Genomic DNA, 25,269 nt, shown 5'->3' on the forward strand with positions numbered 1-25,269 from the left:
TCACAATGTTGTGGCAGAATGTGTCAATGTTACATTTCCATGTTGGCTAGGTTCCCTTCCACCAGCCTCCTGTCCTCTTCATGATGTCCTCAAGGAGTCATGTTGGGATTTGGTTTAATCTAAGACCTTTTATAAATTCAAGCCAAAAATTAACTTTGAGTGTGTGACTACATAGTATGACTTTACAAATACCTGTGTATTTGAGGCTGGGGTCTGAGAGAATGTAGTGAAAAATAAAGACATTGTGCAGCCTGCGAAGGAAAAGTACAGGCACTGAAGGGCATATTGTATACTCTTCCAGCATATTTATCATTCCAATCTAAAGAAACGAGCACAAAGCTCGAACAATCCGCCCACCATTTACCGCATTTTCTATGGGCAAGACATATATCAACTGTCAAGAACTGGTCTACAAATGAAACGCTTAACAGGCAATCCTTGGATTGGCAATCATGATGAGGGGAGATTCAAACAATCACCTTAATCATAAACATACCATCATCTCATAGGTGCATATTTGAGGATGGAATAAAGACTTATCACAATGGAAGAGCAAATCTCTCTCTCTCTCTCTCTCTCTCTCACACACACACACACACACACCGCACATCGGGCTCCTAAAGCCTTACATATACAGATATGCCTGCAAAGCATGTGGATATACATATGCACATCCATATACTTGTGTAATCACAAGATAGAGGGAAAACTAGGGATGCTCAACTACCGAAGTGCCTGCCATCTGCAGAAGGGCTGCACAAGCTACCCACACGGGCCTCAAATACATGTGTTACTAACACCACATGCATCCATATATGGGCAAGTATTTGTGTAAGCATACATGAGAGAGAGAGAGAGAGAGAGAGAGTACACCAACACATACACTCTGCAATATTGGACATAAGCCTACAGTAAAGTTTGAATGCAGTCTTGTAACCAGTGCCATGAAAAATTGAATGAGAGCAGATAAAATTATTTAGAATTTTCCTGCAGTAAACATATAAAGCCATGCATAGTTCTATACAAGCTCAAATATATGTTTAACCTTGAGACAGAATCGCTTGTACCCTCGACATAGCCACAATTTCGGATTTGTTAAAATACAATAGAATATATGTTTTCTCTCTCTCTCTCTCTCTCTCTCTCTCTCTCTCTCTCTCTCTCCTGTACAATCTTGACATAATCAAACCTTCCTCTTTAACTACAAGCCGGTTCAATCCTCCACACTCAAGTAAATCTTCAGTTCCGATCTGCAAAGCATGCTACAGAAGCCTACGACATCGCGCGATCCACATGAGATTTAATTGAGATGGATGAAGCTAACAGTACGGCAATCACAAGACATGATCGATTTTACCCCCTCATCTTGGTGATGGCTTTCTTGAGCCATCTGACGACACGGAAGCTCGGCTTATGACGGGGCGCCGGCGGAGCTACAGTGGCGGGGGTGCTGTTGCCAACGCTCTTGCTGCGGCCCATCATGGAAGCCCCTGAGGGTGAATCCGTGGCTTCGGCCACTCTCGCGGGGGGCCTCAAGAATCTACCATCGTTCTGCGGTCTGCCCATGGCGAAAACCCCATCCTCTGTGACCACCATGCTGTCGGCCCATATAAGCCCGGACGAACCCTGCCTTCTGTACGACATACCCTTCGTCAGCGTCGCCATAGCCGGTCGGACAGAAAAGCCCGTATGAGAAACACAAGGTGTGTCTATGAGAAACCCTAATTTGAGACCTTCCCACTGCGGGCAACTGGAGTCTGTGCCCTGGAAGGAGAGTGAAGAGTAGTAGTAATATAATTATAATGCCACATGTATCTTGAAATAGTCCAAGGCTCTACGATGCCTATAGCCCTACCTATGTGCTCCATGGTCAAAGTAAACGACGGTAGTGGCTCCCACCCACATTAGTTGTCTTAAGACTCTCCAATGTGTCATGCTAATCTGAAGAAACTCGTTAAGAGTGAAGTCCCATGCTCACTTGATCTCCATGCACAACCCCCCCTCCCCCCCCCCCCCCCCTTCTTCTCTGCTCGTTTAGCCAAACCCAATTGGTCTCCGCCCACACATAGGACTTACCCTATAATTTTGCCTACATAGGAGAAACTGACCCTTCAATACCTTGGGGTCTATTAGTGATGTTGGGATTCCACTTCTTTCTTAGTATGGGTCCACCTTCATTTATTGTTGAATAGGATCCTTAAGAACTTGGCCATATGCCACACATACAAGAAAAGAGCAAAGTCTCGGTACCCATTTTTCAAAGCAAAAACATGAGTCACTCTTACATATATAAACGAGACTTGTAATGGCAAAAATCTCCCAACTAGCATCAATGATGGGGTGAAAGCACTCTCAAGGGTGTACGTACTATGCACCAACTCTAAGGTAGGGAGACTACTAGCAAACTTCCATTGAGAATTTGCAGGGCTAAGGAAGCTCCAACCAATTAAAGGCATATGATGTGTCCATGTGGGCCAAACAAATTTCTTTCTCTAATGCAAAGTACCATCCTTATGCTATTGCCTTTATTATGACTTGGAGTCCATGTACCATCCTCGTCCTATTGTCTTTATTGTGACTTGGTGTCCCATGTACTCACCGAGTCACCTTGAGGTAATGGGAGGTTAATAAGCCCTAGATGTTTAGCTACAAATAAACCTTAGGAACCTTATTCAAAATGTGATCACCCACAATAATCAACAAATAAGGGTCCCATGTACTGGCATCCCATGTACCATCCTTGTCCTATTGTGTTTATTGTGACTTGGTGTCCCATGTACTCACCTTGAGGTAATGGGACGTTAACAACCCCTATATGTTTAGCTGCAATGAACCTTAGAAACTTTATTCAAAAAGTGATCACCCATAGTAATCACCAAATAAGGGTATTGTACAAGGGCCTTGACTTTTTGAGGTTTAATGAAGTGCAATTAGAAGCCTAAGCAACTTGGTATAGAGGTTGAAGCATCGCTTAAATCACACAGTCAAAGTCTTTGGTTTGGATCCTAGAGAAGATGCTCGGTGGAGACACTTGAGTGATTTTTCTAAACTTATCTATACCTCATTAACTCATCTAAACAAACATGCAACTCAGGTTAGTTACAAGACTAAACAAGAGGGAATGTTAGAAAATCCACTCTTATGGGTTGATTGTGGACACCTAAGATACCATGATACCATTTGGTGCTATGGGTGATACCACTTTTAATATTAATGTATTACTAGTATATACATTTAGGGCCATGCTAGTGTTATTAGTATTGCAGGTGATGACATGTGTTCAAGTTAAGAGCTTACCTTAGCATTTGTTGAATCATGTGTTGATGGGTCTTGCTTGTTAAATATTAAGCTAGTGTATTATTGGTATTATGTGTTTGTGCCTATGTATGTAATCATGTTAGGATTAATTATTGAGGAGTCCAATTAATTGTTCTAACCAATGTGATTGACACTTGTGAGTAATAGAGCTATTGGAGCATTGCGATGGTACTAGTTATGTTGTCGCATGGTGTGTGAATGCCAATCATGGTGTCATATAGAGTATTTATGGTAATGTGCCAGTTTTGATATTTGATTAATGTTGTATTTTGGCATTGACTGAGCATTGTATTTTGGCATTGACTGAGACACCTTAGATGGATAGAAGATCAATTTATTTACTCTAAAGGTAGTACACAAGGCACTAAGGTTATTTTTGTAAAAGAACATGCCTTAGATGTAAAAAGAAGGGCCACCCGTTTATAAGAGAGATGCGCCTTACGAAATTTGTCGTGCACGTTACCGTCGATGCCAAAAGATTTAGCGGCTGTGATGCAGTGTAGGACACACAATGAATGAAATCGCCACTAATCTAATATAATATATTGGTACAAAAAAATGTAAATTTGGTCAAAGTATTATATACCTCTCCTTCGATTGAGTGAATTTAAAAAAGTTTCCATGAGCAAATGCTTACGTAAGACACTGTAAGTCAAAAGCTTAATTGGACTTATCTTACTACATAAGGATTATCTTTAAATAAGATTAAATTAAGCATGAAGTGCGTGAAGATACCAAAAAAGTATATCCTTCATGTTGTCTAATGTGAAGAACACGCCACCAAAGATTATCTTTAAATACTGTAAATGATCTTTAAATACTTTAACTAAGATTAAAGTAAGCATGTTCATGATGTGGGTGAAAGATATCAAAAAACTATAACCTTAATGTTGCCTTATGTGCGGAACAAGCCACCAAAGATTTTGAGCAACAAAATCATTCATGGCAAATAGGAAGGTCTACCTTTAGAACGGTGCCCTCATTACTTCTTTCCCCTTTGTTTAGACTATAAGGAGACACATGAGCATCTCATCATAGTGATGATGTTCTCATATGTAATATTTGAGATGAATAAGTTGGAGAGAAGCATAACATGCACATAGGTATGGGATCAACATCTATGTTAAGGATTGCACTTTCATGTTCCACTATTAACAATTAGATTTTTTCAAGGAGGTATCAAACTTCTAAAGTACATTGTTACGGGGATATCAAATCATGAACTCTAGTGGACGGTTTGAGGTCATCGTTGAAGATTGTTATTGGTACACCCACATAAATTGCACATGACAGATATATTTTATTACCATAAATTTTAAAATGAAACCCAAAGACGAACTAGTAGATTTACCATAAATCAAGTACAAGTCAAGTTGAAATTTTACCCAAAATAATGGCATGGTGGCACAATAATTAATTATAAAAGCCCTGGAGGATTTCACAAGTGGGGGAAAAGAGCTGATAATGGCACATTGGATATGCTCTGGGATATGCGAATGCTAGGAACTTGAAAACAAGGCCTTTAGAGCAATTTTAAAAGAAGCCTTGCCACAAATTTAATATGATATTTGAAGGAGCCACATTTTCAATCATTGAATTACTTTTGCTATGAATTCTCCTCCATAATTCAACGATGATAAGATTATTGTGTAGTTGATGTTATCTCTGTGATTGAATTGACAACTAAGTACTCCATCAAATTGACAATGTAGTGCTCCGTCTAAAAGTAAGAGCCCTGATTTATAATAATAAAAACGAAAAGGAGCAATACTTTCCTAGGTTCCATAAAGGCCAAGTAAAGTCATAAAACATAAGGAAAACTACATTTCAGACCCCACATATCACATATAAACAAAGTAACAATGAAGCCAATCATGTAATGAGATAGGCATTGTAATGGTTAAGTTGTATGGGCTTCCAGCTCACCTAAGTCTCCTAAGAAGTTGAGTTCAAATATCTATGGGCACTCTTAAATAAAGAACTTATAAACTACTCAATCATCTTTCTATAAGAAAGGAACCATAACAATTATATATGTCACTTGACTCTTTGCTTAAAGATTCAAAAAGTGTTTCCATCATCCACGATGAACTATCAGTATATTTTATATAGGTAGTTTCCACCATGCCATTGGTCACTATCCCAAGTTTTTACAAAACCAACCTTGACCAAACTCTTAATAAGATGCATTGAAGGAATCTTAATTGAAACAACTCTCTAAATCATCGTAAGACAAACACTACTAAAAATTTGAAACAAGAGCATGAAGAAGAAGAAGAAATATATCACTAGGTCTAATCTACCCCCTCCAAATGGTGGTTCCCCTTCCTATCTAGAGTATTTATATCTTTTCTTACCGAAAATAGAGCCTTTGAGCTAATAATAGCTTGCTCCATCCAACTTTGGGTCTTCTTTTACACAAATAACCTTAGTACCTTGTGTACTACCTTTATAATGAATAAATTGATCTCTTAAAAGGTTCGCAATTGGTATAGGCCAACAAACCTACCTTAACAACTTTGTCATTCTTAATACATACCTCTTATCACTCTTCAAGGCATCCTACCTTCTTAGTTAAGCCTGAATTAATTTCTTACCTTCTCTATATTGTATAAAGGAAGAATTTCACGTTCACAAGGCTGCTACGTGGCAGTATGGTAAGAATTGGAGGAAAATTTTTAGAGGCTCCGGGATGCAGTTTGGAGGTTCAAGGGGGGGGTAGGTTCCTATCTGTCATTGAAGATGGGTGAGGTTCAAGGGGGGGTAGGTTCCTATCTATCATTGAAGATGGGTGAGGTTACTCATCTTAGTTTAGCTTGATTTTATTCCTTACCTTCTTAGTTATGCTTGTAGTCAAAGAGATTTACACTCTCACATCGCATTGCAATTCATAATGCTGATGAATGTTGAATGATGCTGATGGTCCAAGCATTGTAATTTATAATGGTGATGCCTCTTGTTGTGGAACAACCAGCCACAAACTTTACCATTCCTGGAGCCACTTTTTACTAATGGTTCTTCTTTATTCTAGTGAGTAGAGTGTAATTGATGTACACATCACTAGAATTAGATATACTTATTCAAGCAACTTTGACTGTGGTGTAATGACTTTATACATCACAAAAACTATACAAATTTCAAGTACCTCTTTATATATATGTTTGTGTTGCTACGTCTCTCCATCGCTCTAACCCTATTTACTATAAATTGAGGGCTTGTACCACATTAACAATAGCTATTTTGGGGGATTCACAATTTCAAAGCTTGGAGGTGGTGCATACATGCATTCATGCATGTATACACAATATCAAAACAATTCTTTTGTAATTTTATGTGTGTATTGTTGCTTATAATTATTTTAATAATACCATAAATACACGTATAGATATGTACTACATAATTATATGTGTATTTTATATTTATTTGCATATATACACATACATATTTCTTTATATTATGCATGTTTTAATTTGTATATGATGCAAGAAACAATTTTGTATACACAAGTTTCTAGTATAAATCTTATACATATTTTTTATATAATATAACAAATCATTTTTTAGATAGACATTGCTAGTATCATGAAAAATATAAATATGTATTTATGCATATAGATATAATTACACATACAAACACATGTTCATATAGATTTACAAGGAATACTAGAAACACACATACATAGTTATAAAGATTTAATATTATATAAACATATGTACAACACATGTTAATTCTATACCTATATAATATTATATTTAATATCTTACATACATATAGGTATAATAATACTATACATATATTGATACTATGTTTATATAATTAATATATGTATAATACTATACATACATATTAATCTTATGTTTATAGTATCAAAACTATCTTACTTATAAACCGTTTAATTAGCCCTTATAAATAAAACACAGTGATGGAATCCTTTAAGGACTCTCTTTTAAGCTAGCATCCAACTCACTTTCAAGCATCCAACTCTCTTTTAAGCTAGCATCCAACTCACTTTCAAGCATCTCAATGCTACTTTGTAATCTGAGTTCCATTTACTTTTAAAACTCATATATAATCCTATACATATATTAATACTATGTTTACATTATCAACACTGTTACCTGTACACATATTAATAATATGTTTAAAACACATATATAATACTATACATATATTAATACTATGTTTATAGTATCAATACTATGTTACCTATAAACCATTGAGCCCTTATTAATAAAATGTAGTGATGGAATCCTTTAAGGACTCTATCTTATGCTGGCATCCAACTCATTTTCAAACATCTCGATGCTACTTTGCAATCTAAGTTCCATTCACTTTTAAAACTCTCCTAGATACTCAGGTTGAGGGTAATGAAGGTGTGACTTTAGGCACCCAAATGCTCTTGTTCCCTTCATAATACCCTTCGGCCATTAGAAGAGTGTCATGTATCCACCATCTTTGGGTAGCTCTCTTTCGTTAGTGTTGTCTTCTTTTGACATTTGGTTTTGACTATGCTGCTTTGGGTAACTAGAGTTATGTGTGACTTACACAGTATCCTTAGGCTTATAACAACTCCTTTCTGACTAACCACGTTTTTGGTTTAGGGTCTATGTTTACTGCCTTGTAATGCAGTCCTTTTGGGTGCGTGGCTATCCCTAGCTTAAGTTGGATCTTTCTCTTGGATACCTAGATTTTATGTTTCCCTTCATAAAGTTACCTTGTCCTTAGAGTATTTCCTTTGGTACCCACCATTTGTCCCTTGCATCGTGGAAACATTGGCATTGCTGGGGACTAGTGGGTTTGGGCACCGTCGTGTGAATCTGCTTCTACAAGGTTAGCGGCATTGGTGTTAGCTGGGTCAATCCTTGGAGAGGTTAGTTGTGTCGAGGGGGTAATTTAATGGCCACTCAATCCTTCTTTTGCGAGGATTTTTTATGGAACTTGATTACTTACCCTTGTGACAAAATAAAGGATAGAAATAGGGTTCGATAAAAAGATGTTGAACTAAAGTAAATATAGAGCTAGGATGCGGTGTGCCCTTGGTTATTCTCTAGTACTCGGGTCTTGGTCCTCTTGAGAAGAATTCTTTCTCCTCACTTGATGTAGCTTGGCCTACCTTCCCTTGGTCCTCTTGAGAAGAATGCTTTCTCCTCACTCGATTTATCTTAGCTGATCTTCCCTCAAAACTGTTTCTCTTCTTCTATGAGTGTTGTTTCCACTCTTGCAATGATTGTGCTCTATGTGCACATGCACTTAAGAGCTATAAAGGTGCATGTGTATATCTAAAGATATTATCATGAAATCACTAGTGGTTCCACATAGACTAATGACTCAGGTCATGGGTGATATAGAGTTGAAACACTTCCTTGAGGAGCTCTTTTCATTATTTGAGAATAGGGGTAAGTTCTCTCCTATCAATCTTAATTTACCTCCTATGAAATTTTGTCTAAACCTTTGCATACTTTTTATTTATTGTGCATGTACAAATTTTGAGACATTGTAGCAAGAGTACATAATGGCCCAGGAAGTTCATAATGGGGATATGACAAGCTATGGAATCTGAAATGGGATAGCACCCACGATTGTTTACATGGAAGAATTTTGTTTGGACAAGGGCTTGATGATGAGACTTGCTTAGTTTTTTATAAAAGGGCCTAATTTTGGAGTTGATATTGTCAATAGAATGCAACATATGTGGGATGGAGGTCTTAGAAATACATGGGTGTAATCCACACACATCGAATGAAGGAGTGGGTGGGTGACAATGGTACCATGTGTATTACTCAAGGTAATTAAGAGCATTACTTTGGTCACCCTACAACAACTAATAGATTACCACTATTAACCATGCTTAAGTGTATAACTTGCAAGAGATTCTTACCATTTCTAACACTCTTAACCATGCACAGCAGTGCAACTTGTAAGAGATACCATTGATGTCTATGAAATGAAAATGGAAGACTTAGTAGCATAGATCAAGTTTTGGGAGTCTCTCAATAGGGTCATGTTCAAGAGTGGGCTAATCAAAGTATGAAGACTCTAGAAGGCATTGTACAATTTGAAATAGGCCCCTTGATCAGGGTACCAATGGATAGACACTTTCTCTATAAGTATTAGTCTTTTTAAAAGCTTGTGAGATGCAAATTTGTATATTTTCTCTGATCGGGGCAGGTACATGATCATTGTCCCTATATGTGGAAAAACCTCATTATGTGGGTAACCATGAAGAGAAGATATGACATACATAAGGAGATGTTGAGTTTAGAGTTTGAAATGATAGACCTTAGGCTTATGAATTTCTGTTTGGTCTAACAAAAAAGTTAGATAAAATCTTCATTTCTCAGCAAAAGTATACAGGAGAAATTATGAAGGCATTTGGCAAGGCTAAGTGCAAGTAGTGTGGTTATTACCATGGAGGTTGATGTAAATCTTTTTATCAAATATGCTTCTCCACTTGTGGATATGAAGGAGTACATGGAGTAGTACATGAAGTTGGTGGGAAGTGTGATCTTTCTATGCAATTTTGTGTAAAAGACATCCTGACATCAGCTTTGTAGCTGGTGTCCTTAGCCGATTCTCAAATCAACCCCAAGAGAACCACTAGAAGGTGCTAAAGTACATTAAAGGTAACATTGGGTACGACATCACTTATAAATAGAGAAATCCCTTGACTAGATTTTGTGACTCAAATTGGGCAAGAGATTGTGATAGTAGAAAATATGTTTTGGATTACTACTTTCACTTATTGCATTTAGAATTACATCTTGGATCAGTAGCCTACAGTTACACTTTCTTTTATAAAGGATAATTATGAGACATCATGCTTTGCTTCATTTGAAGCAGTCTGGTTGAGAAGGATTTTAAAAGACATGGGTGTTGGTTAAAAGGGAGTGAGTGTGCTGTGCGATAATCAGAGTTACATGGCAAGTTACCAAGAATGTGTGTTTCATGCTCACACAAAAAGAACATTGAGATTTAGTATCATTATGTGAGTGAGATTTTCATGGATGGAGAGGTGGATCTTATGATAGAGAATTGCACAAGTATTTTCACAAAGGCTTTTGGGAGAGATTTGTTGAAGTGCTATTTTTATCAACTCGACATTGAATCAAAGAGGTAGTTCACCTACGGGTGGACGGGGGCTTGTTGGAAAAGAATTTTCTCAATGGTCCACCCTCGTATTGTTATTTGCAGGTTATGGAAGTGCTCTATTTTGGAAGGCCCCCATATGAGGAGGAGTAGCTATTTTGGAAGGCCCCCATATGAGGAGTAGCTATTTTGGTGAATACCCTGCACACCTAGGCAATTTCTAGTTTAGACACTAGATGGTGGCCAAAATAGTTATGTAAACTTGGCACTCTACCAAGTAGGATGTATGCTTATGCATTAGTGAGTGCTAGATAGCAAACCGAGGACATTTTTCTTGAGTTGTGCACCCCATTTGACGGTCCAAATAGTCTTAGGACCATGGGAACCGCATCTCATCCCGCTGGGATGATGCTGTAGTCCAATATGGTCAGATGATATGGTCATTTGGTCATTTTAAACACGAGTTGGACAATGTGTCCAACTCGTGTTTCCATGATGACCTTGAGTACAATATTTTGGCAACCTTAGTTCATTGTGTTCAAGCACTCTTGGAAGCAAGATATCATCTTGCATCGAGCGGACTTTATCTAAATCTCTATCAAAGCTCCTTAATCGGAGCACATGATCAAGTTTGCTATTAAAACCAATGACTTGATTGAAATGCTCAATGTCTCGTAGTGTTTAGGGCATGAATTCTTTGTTCTGCATGAATTCCAAGGGTTGTTTTTTTGGGTCAAATGCTAGGAAACAAATCTTGAAGTGGGTAATCAAAGTTTGCAAACAATAATATCGTTTACTCTTCAATTCTTTTTGCAATTGACTGCTTTGTATTGTGTTGATCCTCCTTCCTCTATTATGTTTTCTTACATGAGCATCTACCTTATCTTTACTCAACTGATGGATCTAGGCTTGGGTTGATACATTTAATGGGGCCACCATTCCTCCTAGCTATATAATTATCAAGTAAAGACATGTTGTGTAGGATTGGTAGAAGTTGTTGAATTTTAGTAGAGCTTGGTAGAGCAGGAGCTTGGTGTTGAGCAGGAGCAACCATTTTGAGTGGGCACTCTGCTACTTGATTGAGAAGGTCCTTCACAATGATAACATCATAATGGCATAGCTTCTTGTATACCATAAAGTCAAGCATAATATCATATGGCTTCTCATAATAGTCATTGTACTCACAAGGATATTCACTTTCCTCTCGAGTGGTTCTTCAACCAAAAGTTGATTGATGGTGGTGTTATCTTTGATGAAGGTGCTTATGGAGGTAGGACTATTCATAACCTTGCCCTTCTATTTATATTGGCTTGGAATTTCCATTATGTTGGATTGGTGGTGTTGGTAAAGCTAGAGTAGGTCTAGCTCTAGTAATTGTGCTAATGATTGGGCACCATATATACACATATGTATCATGGTTCCCTACACGTTTGGAATGTGCACAATATAGCAGTGGACTGGGTCATAGATGAGGGCACTCTATGCTTGTGTGGTTCTGTGCCTACATATTGAACACTAGACTAGATGTCTCCTTGGATAGAGATGTCTATTATTTGGAAGTTACCTTTCCTTATTCTCTAGGATGGCCATCGGTTGCCATCATGTTTTTTACTTGCTTTTCCCTAATTACTTCGCACCCGGGATAGTGCAGCTAAAGATGGAGTTTTATTTTCTTCATGTTGGGGAAGTTCTAACATGTTATCTTCGAATTGTATCGAATTATATGGCCATGTTATAGCACCACACATCCAATGTCACTAGTTTGGATAGGTCATGTTTTCTTGGATCTCGTACTCCTTTTGAAAGCACAACATTTACTATCCATTGGTTAGCCTCTCCCAAATCTTATATCAAGAGTTCAAATGTCTGAGATGTGAGACATAATCTCTCAGACTCATGCTCTTGTTGTTTATTGATATTATGGAGTTGTTGTGCCACTGGGCTCCACTTATCACTGCCTTTTGCAAACCTTCACACGAATACATTCTTAAGCCAACTAAAATTGACCTTATCATCAAGTTTTGAAGTTCTCTATACCATTGGTGTGCCTTCCCTTGTAAACGTTAGGGAAAATGAATGGATCTTCATTGGCCATCAAAGGGTCCACATGTTTCACAAATAGACTCAAAGATTTCCACATGTTTAATGGGATCATCATCCCCATTAAAGTTTTACATGAGTTTTACAATATGATATGGATTTATGGGTTTTCATTTTGGGGCATGAATCTAAGAAGTCCCCAATTCTCTTGCCCCCCCCTCCCCAACCTATTTTTGTTGCCATTCTCAACAAATCAGTTGGGGTGGTCAACAAGATTGGAGCTATCTCACTCATGAGTTGGTCTTGTGGTCTTATGGGGAGTGTTACTCCTCTTCCTCTTCCCCTCCCCCTTCCTAGGTTGGTTTCCCCTGGTGGTAATCATCTCTGCCTAAGGGTATGGGGAAAGGTGGAATTTCCATTTTCCAGTATATCTTGTATCAACACTGATTGCATATATGTGAGGAAATCACAGTCATTGTCACTTTATCGACATCACACTTTGTATATAGTTGTTCCTTAGGCTCTTCCACCTTTTTTGGGTTGGGTCCTACTAGCCCATGAAGGGTAGGTGTTTCCCATTCTTTCTTAGAATCTTCCATGATTGATTCTAAGGGTGACATCACTTCTGCCAAGACTTGGGCTTACATCATAGCCTCTTCTCTATCCCCCTTACTTGGGAGTTTTGGTCTTGAGGCTTGTATTGCCTTAAGGTTTCTTTGCTCAACTATCATGCCCTTCTTGTTTCTTGTAGTTCAAGATTTGAATTTGCCTTTAGAAATCTCTTAGTTTTAATTCCACCTTCACCTCTCTCTAGTCCTCTCGTGATGCCTTCAACATCCCTCTTAATCCTAGGCATGAAAGAGGCTTGCTCATTTGGACGGGTAAATATTTCCCTCTCTCGTATTAATGTCTGTAAGGGAGGTGTGATTTGTACAACCACTCTTCCTATTAAGCATATTTGGATACATATCTTTACATGACCTTTGTCAATTAAGTGAGCTTCTTAATATGTATTTGGTTGTAATCCGAATGAAGACCTGGAAGCACATGACAACAACTAAGAGAGGAATCATTTCCAAGGATGAGCAACCCACAACCTCTGATATAATATATTTCGAGAATATGAAGGGATCCTGTGAGCACCCAAAGAATAGGGACAATTTACCTTCCCACTTCCAGAGAGTTGGAGATTAAGGAAAAAATGAGAGAAGCGCAAGCCCAACTTTTGGTGATTGGCATCAGCCTTATTTGAGACTAAGGCCTAACTTGTATTGTTGTGTACAAATCATATGAGTTCAGATATCCTCATTTGCACTAAGGCCTAAATTTTTTTCATATTGTCACGCGATGGGGTAGCCATGATACAAATTCATGTTGTTATGCTACATCATTTAATAATGCATTGCCTTAATAAGAGCTCTTGCTTTGGAAATATTGTTAGGAAAAACTATAGCTATCACTCAAACTCAAATGCAAGTGTAGTGTGAACAACTAGATAGGTGTGTACAAGGTGTCCAAGGTTCCCTTACCTCATGTTATATTACCAAATATAGGTGTAGTGTGAAAAAATAGAGAGGTGTGTATAAGGTTTCCAAAGTTCCCTTACCTGATGCTATATTTCCAAATGCTAATTGTTGCAAGTGTAGTGTGAACACCTATAGAGGTGGGTATAAGGCACTTGAGGTTCCGTTACCTCCTCCTATATTACCATCAAAACATCTAGCACTAAGTTTTACTTTGGTTAATTAAATTTTGATCGATGAAATGTTGAAGTGGAACTTGAGCGAAATCCACCATATGTAAAGGGATCATAAGATTATTTACCAAGCTATTATTTGGACCATCAAGGAGTATCAATATTTTTGTTTGTAGGTGTACTGAGAAAAGAGAGATGCATTTAGCAACATGTAGGGTTTCTCTAGAATTTTATTATTGCAATGATCTTGAGAATGTCTAATGAAAAACCTAGCAAGCTCACAAATAGTAGTAGCCCCATTAGCTAATACCTATAATAAGCATGGTGTGGAAAATTTCTTCAAGAATTATCTAATGAGAGAAACTACTGTGAGTTTCATTTTTCTATGTATGAAGTTAAACTTGATGATTTTATTTCTAAATTAAAATTTGTAGCACATTTTATATGAACATGATTCTATGCACAAAATTCTGCATGAACAAGTTTGGTTATGTGGAAATGTGATGCACTCAAGACATGTAGAAATCACATTATCGAGATAGAAGCATATATTTTAAATGCTCTCGGCATGGAGAAGGCAATGCTAGAAGTAGTTACCTTGTAGAAATTTTTAATTAGTTCTTTCGTTGTATAATGGGAAGATCAATCACAATGGAGAGGGCACAATCTTTGATCTTGGCTAAATCTATACACTAAGTTGAAGAATAGTGCCAATGGAAGAGCAAAACAAGCTATTCAGAAAGACATGCAGCTTGGCATGCAAGAATGGAGTGCAAGGATCAAAATAGATTCGTATACAATAATGACAGAGCTGTATTATCCATGTTTTAAAAGATATATTTTTTTGAATAAACACAATGAGGTTAGAAAATTACATAGGACCCATCCCTCCTCCCCTCCTTTTCTAGTAAGTGTATCATGTAGGGCTCAATATGGTCGAGATATGGTCTTGCATGTATCAATCTACTCATCAAGAAATCACATGGGTGCCTTGTACATGGCAGATTAATATCATGACAAAGATTCTTTATCCTTGAATTCCATCCTAAATAAAAAAATTGATTTGTTGTAGCTAGACATAACCATATTAATCTAAGGGCCCTTTTATAGTCAAAAAGTTAAGGGCACATTCACACCACACAATCAAAAGATAATTAATCAATGAGATAACAAATAAAAAATAGAGAAGAAAAGATAGATGAGATAAGAAACTTGCAAAATAACCATGATAGATGGGATAAAAAAATCAAGAATAATCTATTGATGAAGATCTACAATCTTTCTATAAAATGTTGTAACCATCAGGGATAAAATGGTAAGCCAATAAATACATCTTCAAGTTTACAGCATGACATCACCGTTAGCCCATTGAATACCTTTTCCATTCCTTTTGTAGCCTATAAACCACCCCTCAGATTATTAGAAACAAATTACATGAATAACAAACCTAAGGGGAGAGATGTTATAGAGCCACCTTTGTGGACCTGTTCTACCTACACTTCCATCCCCTTACACCATGCATTATCTGTAGGCATCACATGTTGTACATAGTGTCCCACTTATGTTGGCAGTGTGGAACTTATTTTAGGCACTACAAGATAGGACTATCACAGTCCATGGTAGGAGAGACACCATAGCAATACTATCATGAGAGTGTTTGTTACCCAATGGCAGGACCCCAACAAAATAGAACTGCACAAGAACAGCTTGTAGAGCAGTGAAGGAGGCCGAGAACTTATGGAATTACACCATTAGATATGGCATATGAGTTTCCACTTGTTTCTTCTTGGGTATAGTGGTTGATTTCCTAGATAACTTAGCTCATGGTAGCTAACTTAGCTAACTTACCTATAGTGCCCATGCCCTATCATAGTGAGGAGGCACTCAAACCATTATGTAGTAGACCGGAGGACACATATATATATGGAGCACACCCTAGTGAGTGAGGAGGAAAGTCAAAATGATGAATGAATTGGAGCATACTTATGCACTATGGTTATCTAATGATGAGCTTTCTAGATAGTATGATTTACAGGTTATTGAGGTGCTGTCATGTAGACCAGATCCACAACGCATGTGGAGGAGCCACATCTGTATTAGATTCTACTTTAGATGTATCTGTAGCACCTGGGTGCACTAGTAGTTGTGAAACACGACAAGCTTCACTGCCATTGACTACATTCCAAGGCCTTTAGCAACCAATACATGCCTCATCATATGGACCATAATGGGTAGTTAGTCCCATTAAGTTTGTCCTCAGCAGCACAGCAGACAACATGTTGAATACATCACTATTGCCAGCCATGAATTTCTACCAAATGCAAAATCTTTCAACACACTACAAGTACTCAGTATTCATTGAATGCAACCTTGGATGGCTGCCAACTGACTGAATCACCTATAAAGTGTATGAAAAACACAGAGTAGAGAATAGAGTGTTATTGGTGGCGAAAGTATGATGGTCGATGTTGTTGAAGATGCTGTTGCACACCAAATCTTTGGCGCTACATAGTCCAAACACCCAAGATTGAGCAGAACCAATCCAAAATGATGCCTCTCCTCTAGAACATCTACAGAAACCTTGTGGTGCCTAATACGTGCCCGAATTATGCCGTGGATCCTGAAATTTTCTCTATACTTCATATACAACACACTACATTATACACCTTCTTCTCCTAAGAGGGTATCTCAATCGGAGATAGAAAAATAGGGTTGTGAGGAGGGAGGCAGACTACAAGGTCAAGTGTTAAGGAAGCTAGCTCTGATACCAATTGTTGGAGTTAGGGTTAGGGTTGCAACAATGCACACACACAAGATAGAGAAGCTTGAGAGCACACAAACTCACTAGATTAGAATGAACAAATGTGTGCCAGATACAAAAGATAAGTACACACCCCAAAATGAGTAGATAAGAGGGTGTACATATGCATGGGGGAAAAACCTCCTAGTGAGGGAAAAAGTGCCCCGGTGGTTCTAAGTGTATTCACACACATTACTACCATATAATGCTACATCATCCAATTTCCCATGTTGGAGATGTGCTATTGTCTATGCAGGATGGTAAGGTGAAGTACCTTGCAGATGTACTTCATGTTTCGAACATTACAAAGAATCTAGTTTCAGTTGGCACAGATGATTAAGCACGGTTTGCAGGTCTGGTTTAACCTTGATAGCTATTATGTAGAATACTTTAAAGATAAGTGTAGGTTGGTTGCAAAAGGTAACAGAGTGGGCAAAATGTTTACATTGAATCTAAATATGCCTGAAGTTAGTGGTGCTACAATGTTTGTAAAATGGTTCAGGAGGAGTTGTAGATACAGACATTTGGCATAAGAGAATTGGGCATATAAATGTGCAGGGGTCCTGTGAAGACTATGTCTATGGATGGCTGCAGGTAGCATTCATTGATGACCACATGAGAAAAGTGTGGGTGTACTTCATGAAGGAGAAGAGTAAAGTATTCACTCATTTTCAAAATTTTAGAGTTATGGCTGAAAAACAGACATGAAAGTATGTGAAGTTCCTAAGAGGTAAGATGGAGGGGGAGAATACTTCTCCAATGAGTTCTCTGAATTCTTGGCACAAAAGAATGGCATTCAGAGACAATTTACATGTCGATACACTCCGTAGCAAAATGGAGTTGCTTAGCAAAAAAACATGCACATTGCAGAAATAGCACGAGCATTGATGGCAGAGAAGAATATGCCACATAGCTATTAGGTTAAGGCTGTGTCTACAGTAGTTTATATCATGAACATGACTTCTACTGTGGCCATACATGATGTAATTCCAGAGGATAAGTCTATTGGCAAGAAATCTGATTTGTCTCACTTGAAAGTTTTTGGGTGTATTACATATGTGCATGTGCCAGATGAGTTACGTACCAAACTGGATTCAAAAACATAAAAATGTGTGTTTATTAGGTATTCCCTTGATCAACAGGGAAGATATTATAATCCTGCTACACGTGAATTGAGAGTAAGAAGGAATGTTGTATTTGATGAGATGAGTAGCTAGTATGCTGCTAAAAAAGATGCCGTTGAGGCTGATGTAAGTGGAAATGTGGTTACACAGAATGCAAGTTAGCAATCACAGTCATTGAGTGGACTAGGAGAATCCTCATCCAACAATTCTGTTGATAGACCATGGAGTGGCATGCTGTGTCATGATACCAGTCCTAAAAATGTAGTTGGTACATCACATAAAGGCAAAGAGAAAGTGGTTGAGCCCCTTGGTATGCCTGATATTTCTGTCAGGCATTCTCTTGTTGATGGAGATTCTAGTGGCTTGGAGATGAGCTTTGCTGAGGAGCTTGGGGTTCTAGCAAAATGAGGACACCTGGTGTGAAGAAGGCTATGGAAGCCATGAATGCAAAGTTACAAAGATCTGGAAGAGTAAAAAACCCTATGCAGAGGTTGACTTATGATGGTTAAGTGGCACATCACTATGCTTATATGGCAAAAGTTGTGCAGGTTGTAGAACCCACATGTTTTGATGAGGCTATTAGAAATGTGTGTTGGGAGAAAGCTATGGATGAGGAGATGGATGCATTGTATGAAAATGAGACTTGGGATTTGGTGCCATTGCCTGAAGGTAAGAAAGCTATTGGCTGTAAGTGGGTGTATAAGGTGAAACATAACAGTGATGGTAGAATAAGCAAGTACAAGGCTAGATTGGTAGCCAAAGGATATGCGTAGACACATGGGATTGATTATGAGAAGACATTTTTCCTAGTTGCAAAGATGGCAATTGTGAGAGTTGTGATTGCAGTGGCTGCAGTCAAAGTCTGGTTTTTACATTAGATGGATGTAAAAAATGCATTCTTGACTTGCAAAAAGAGGTGTATATGGATCAGCCACCAAGTTTTGAGGATACAGGTCACCTAGAGTATGTGTGTAAGCTTCGTAAGGCCTTGTATAGCTGAAGCAATCTACACAAGCATGGCATGACAAGATTGTTGAGTATCTTGTCACTATTGGTTTTCATATGGCAGATGTAGATCACTTTTTGTATGTGCGCAAGAGTGATAAGGGTATTGTGATCATCAGCATATATGTAGAGGATCTTATTGTTGGGGGTCACAACTTGGATGAGATTAAGCATGTGAAAGGTCTTCTCAAACAGAAGTTTGAGATGAAGGATTTGGGAGATTTGCGCTACTTTTTGGGAATTGAGGTCATTCGCACACCTGAGGGTATTTGGCTGTCACATAGAGAGTATGCATTGGACATGTTGTCCAAGTATGGGATGGCTGATTGTAAGCCAATCTCGGTGCCATTAGATCAAAATGGAAAGCTTAGTGTGGATGCAAGTTATGTGTTGGAGGATCCCACTATGTACAGGAAGATTGTGGGGAGTTTGATCTATGTCACAATCAGGAGGCCAGATTTGAGTTACACTGTTGGCTTAGAGAGCCAGTTTATGCAGGTTCCGCACAAACCACATCTTGATAGTGTGTGATGTACGCTTCGGTATTTGAGGGCCACTATTGATTATGCATTGTTTTATGCAGTAGGTGACCATTCGAGCTATATGGGTACACAGATGCAGATTGGGTAGGTAGCATCTCAAACAAGAGATCTACTAGTGGATTTATGTTTTCATTGGGGAGTGCTGCTGTGACATGAAGCAGCACGAAGCAGCCCAAAGTTGCCTTGTCGAGTACAAAGGTAGAGTACAGAGGAGCTACGGTGGTAACGTGTGAGGTAGCTTGGTTATGCCGCAAGCTACTTGTTGATTTGGGGTTGCATGTGGAGAGAAAGATTATCATATATTATGATAATCTTAGTAGTATACAGTTGGCTAGGAACCCAGTTTTTCATGCGCGGATGAAACACTTTGAGGTGCATTACCACTTCATCAAAGAGAGAGTCTTGGAAGGCGACATTGACTTGGCCTACGTCAGCACACAGGATCGGGTTACTGATATCTTCATGAAGGCCTTGGGAGCTAAGAAGCTCCATAGATTTCAAGATATGCTTGGAGTTCATGAGCTAGAGTTGTGTTTGAGGGGGAGTGTTGAGATGTCAAGCTCAACATGAGCTGACACTCTCAGGAGGCGCCTGCATGTCTGTTCCCATGCAGATCACCATGTAAGAATTGAGTCTTTACATCCATCTAGATGAGTTCCATATCCTCGACTGCAACCAAGCCCAAGATGGTTCTCAAAGTAGTCATCTTGACTACAGGAGAGAAGATCTCATCAAAGTTAATCCCATGTTCCTGCTTTGTACTTTGGCAAGGAACCAGAAGTGACTTTCATCTTATAAACCCACTTGCATGGAAGAATCTTCTGCCCTTTAGGCAGATGCACCAAAACCCAAGTACCATTCTTTTCAAGAGATTCCATCTCTGACAGCATAGCTTTGAACCACTTCTTGTTGTCTTGTCTAGTCATTGCTTCCTTGAAGCATGACGGCTCACCATAGTCAGTTACCCACCATGACATAATCAGCAGCATACTGAGCACCAGGAACAAACCTATCAGGTGGTCTTGAAGGTTGGGTCGACCTGCAAAGCGAAGGTTTAGCATTTGCGGGCTATGGGGCCTGCAGATCAACATTTACAGCTTGGTGTCCTGAAATTTCAGCATGCTGTCCTACCACATCTAGCTGTCCAAACTGCATGTTTTCATGCTGAGACTGTGGGGCATCATGGGCAATACCTTGCCAACCATTTTCAGCATCATTCCCTGCATTTTTAGGGGCATTTATAGTAGGTATTCGCTGCTGTCATTGGGCACAATCTGCTGTCCAATAGGTATATCTTCCCTAAAAACAACCCTTCTGACCTCCTCTGTCTTTTCGGGCTACTTATGCATGTGATCTTCACGGAAGATTACATCATTGCTGCGCACTATTTTCCTTTTCTTGGGATCCCATAACCTGTACCCCATTTCACCCTCGTCACCATATCCTAAGAAAATGCATTTACAGGACTTTCGCTGAAGTTTGTTGCGTTCCTCCTTAACGGACATGCACAAAGGCCTCGCAGCAGCCAAACACTCTCAGATGAGAATATGAAGGTGGCTTGCCCGACCACTCTTCCTGAGGGACTCTCCCCCCCAAAGACCTATTAGGGGACCAATCAATCAAGTGAACGACTATCATAACAGCCTCTGCCAAAAAACCATGGGGTAATGCAGCATGAGACAGCATAGTACGCGGACCTTATCCTGAATGGTCCGATTCATATGCTTGTTGAAATTTGAGCATAATGATGAGCTATGGTGGATCAAACACTAGAATCAACATAATTAACAAAGTGATTAAGAAATGATTAAGATGTAATTAGTGAATAATTAGCAAATAGATTAATGTAGGCATGGATACTCAAAAACCAGCAAATTCTCATTAGGGCTATGCCTCAATTTATAGAGTTTACATCAAGCATCAAATTCCATTGATTTCTCCATGATTCACTCCCAGAATATCTCCACCTTTTGCCTGATTCTCTCCACCTCTTCTCTTTTCCCTGAATATCTCCTAGAATATCTCCACACTCCTAAATTCTCTCATGCTACCCATTATTCTCTCCCAATAGATTCTTCTAACCTTTTCACAGGTTCTTTCACAATTATATCTCCTCTTTTACAGCCTCTATCCAAGAGCTTGTTCCCACACACACCCTATTCACTTGTATATTTCAACACCTCCCCTCAAGTGAATAATCCTAGCACACCTGGACCCTGTATCAAGTTTGCCACCCCTTACTTGGTAGTCCGCGACCAGTGTCTACTCCTCCCCTCAAGTTATCTCAGCACACCTGGACCCTGTATCAAGTTTCTCTCTTACTCGACCAGTGCCTCAAGTCCCTAAACTCCATAGTCCTTGACACTCTCTCTCTCTATGTGTCCAAGGCTACTATAAGTGCCCGCGACCTTGACTAAAGTGCTCACACATACATCTACCACGTGGCCTACATCATCGGTGGCTCAGAGGTGGTTTTACTTTATTGGGGCAGGTTACATTGGGTTGTGGGGTCTCTCTCTCTCTCTCTCCGAAATTTTCACATGGCTCCTCACTCTTTGGAGCCTCACATCTTCTCTTGTCTTCAGTCTTCTTGTCGTGGCAGCATCTCTCCATGCGTCCGTCTCTTCTTTCAGTCTTCTTGGGGCAGCTTCTCTTCTCGTGGCAGCTTCTCTTCTCGTGTCCATGTCTTCCTTCAGATCTTCTTCTCGGTGTGGATCCTCTTCTTGGGAAGAGATATTCTTCTTCTTTCATGGTTGGGGCCATGAGCTCGTCCGTCAGGTCTTTTTGCTCCATGTGAGCATGTTTCAATGTTTTGCTGACAGTTCCTTTGGGCTTTTTATGTTTATTTTGTATCATTATGCAATGCAAACCCAAAATTATGCGGGAGGTCTTACCACTTGCCTTATTCTGGACAAGGGCAGTGTCTGTTCCCATTTTTACATTGATGCAATGTGCCCAATACATAATGCGTATAGCATTCATTCTCATGCACATTTCAAAATGCAACTCTGGCTGTGAATAGTCTTGATTTTGAGTGAGATTTACAGGCATTAACCAAGGGTTAAATGCAAAATGATGATTATCACAATTTTATCAGCACAATTTTACCAGAAATTACATTAAATCAAGGGTAACCAATTTGTACGGGATGGTTGGAGTATCAAACCAACTCCGATTTGAAATTTGAAGTTATAGGGATCTGTATCAGATACCTAATGGTTAATTTGAACCCTCAATTGTACCAAAATACAGTGATTAGCATTGATTAATCACTGATTAGCAAATTAATGCTCTGGTTTGTGTGCAAAAAACAGAGTATGCGGGGAGCCCAGATCTGGTGCCTTCCACTTCAAATGAGCTCAAATGCTTTCAAAGGCATCAATAGCAATGAGTCTTGTAGAGGATTAAGCCAAGAAACACAAGATTTGACCAAATAATGAAAGCTTAATCTCTGTTTTACCAAAGTCACCTGCAGATTTGATGAAGAGCTTGGATCTCTCTGTAGACTTGATGAAATTGATTTCTGTCTTCACCAGCTTGTAGAGCATGCTTGATTACCCTTTGGGCTAAGAGGAATTAGAAACCTTTGATCTGTGGAAGTAGAAATCACCAATTCATCTCAGAAAAACGGTGCCTGCAAAATTCGTAAATCTGGCTGCTTCCGCCGGCGGTTTGCTGCTCCCTTTGAATGGGCTTGAAGCCAATGATGTTAGCTAGCTTGTGTATAAAGCTTGTGCCCTAATTTTATGTGTGCAAGGTGCTAGAGACCCTCCACTGGCTGGGGGTGAAGGGGAAGATGAAGAACTCACTAAAAATTTGATTTTTTTGCTAATTACCTACTAATCCTAATTAATCAACTAATGGGGTCATAAACCTGGTTGATTCTAGGCATGGCTCTGATACCATGTTGAAATTTGAGCATAATGATAAGCTATGGTGGATCAAACACTAGGATCAACATAATTAACAAAGTGATTAAGAAATGATTAAGATGTAATTAGTGAATAATTAGCAAATAGATTAATGTAGGCATGGATACTCAAAAACCAGCAAATTCTCATTAGGGCTATGCCTCAATTTATAGAGTTTACATCAAGCATCAAATTCCATTGATTTCTCCATGATTCACTCCCAGAATATCTCCACCTTTTGCCTGATTCTCTCCACCTCTTCTCTTTTCCCTGAATATCTCCCAGAATATCTCCACACTCCTAAATTCCCTCATGCTACCAATTATTCTCTCCCAATAGATTCTTCTAACCTTTTCATAGGTTCTTTCACAATTACATCTCCTCTTTTACAGCCTCTATCCAAGAGCTTGTTCCCACACACACCCTATTCACTTGTATATTTCAACAATGCTCTGCAACTCCATTCTGGGGTGGATTATGAGGGGCAGTGAGCTCCCTCTTTATCCCTTTGCTATCACAAAAGTCCTGAAAGGCTTTGGACACGTATTCCCCACCATTGTCAAAGCGAAGACACTTAAATGTCTTACCAGTCATGTTCTCAACCAATGCCAAGAATTTATTAAATTTGTCAAGAACCTCAGTCTTACTACCAATAGGGTACACCCAAACTTTCCGTGTAGCATCATCGACAAAGGTGACAAAGCATTTCTTTCCCCCTAGAGATAACCCTATCATCTGACATACATCTGAATGTACTAACTCTAAAGGCAAAGATTTCAATGAAAGAGACTTTTTATGTGAAGTCTGTGCATGTTTACCATAAACACAATGATCACAGTGCTCAAAATCAGCATATCGAAGACAAGGCAAATAACCCAAACGAGTAAGTACTCTCATTCTAGTCTGACTCATGTGTCCCAACTAGCCATGCCACAAGGAAACACTTGGCTGCTCGGTCACGGTGACAACAACATGGTCACACACACTAGATACATGTAGCGGATACAAAGTATCACTCTTTGAGCCTCTAGCAATAACCCTAGATCCCTTATAGATCTTTCATTTCCCATCACCAAAGGTGGTATGAAAACCATCATCATCTAGCTACCTAGTACTGATCAAGCTCTTCTTGAGCTGGGGTACATGCCGTACATTCTGAAGAGTAAAGACAAATCCATGCTGAAACTGCAGCTGCACACTACCAATGCCTGTAATGTCACATGCATAGTTGTCCCCCAAGTGGACAACACCATGTCTACCCCCACCAGTGTAGTCTGAGAACCACTCACGATGAGGAGTGACATGAAATGAGGCACCTGAATCCAAGATCCAGGTATGCATGTCATCATCCATAAGGCATGTGCACTGAAGGAAGAAGAGACGAGTACATCATTACCTCTCATGGGGCTGACTACATTCACTTCTTCAATCTTGACACTACTCTTCTTAGCTGGCTGATTGTCCTTCTTCTCATCCTTGCTATCATCAATCTTCTTACTCTTTCCTTTCTCTTTCTTCCACTTAAAGCATTCCTGCTTAAAGTGTCCTTTCTTGCTACAATGGTGGCACTCCACATATTTTCCACGAGATTTACTGCATCCTTTGCTTTCAGATTTCCCCCTCTGTTGAGACCTGCCTCTAGTATGCAAAGCACTGGACGACTTGTTAGATGCATTGTTCTGCCGATTCATCTCTTCCATAAGTAGAGAACTCTCTACACCACCAGAGTACAATAGCATAGCATTCG

General features: G+C 39.1%; 1 protein-coding gene across 1 annotated transcript; it reads right to left on the reverse strand.

Annotated features, from left to right (window-relative positions):
• Positions 1–952: 952 nt before the first annotated feature.
• On the reverse strand, positions 953–1,792 carry LOC147622445 (uncharacterized). The gene has a single exon (XM_086822018.1). The coding sequence runs from the start codon at positions 1,663–1,665 to the stop codon at positions 1,354–1,356; it is 312 nt and encodes a 103-aa protein (XP_086678144.1). The 5' UTR covers positions 1,666–1,792; the 3' UTR covers positions 953–1,353.
• Positions 1,793–25,269: the final 23,477 nt, after the last annotated feature.

Source organism: Cibotium barometz, chromosome 28 (genome assembly GCF_041138505.1).
Source record: "Cibotium barometz isolate CiBa-2024 chromosome 28, ASM4113850v1, whole genome shotgun sequence".
NCBI lineage: Eukaryota > Viridiplantae > Streptophyta > Polypodiopsida > Cyatheales > Cibotiaceae > Cibotium > Cibotium barometz.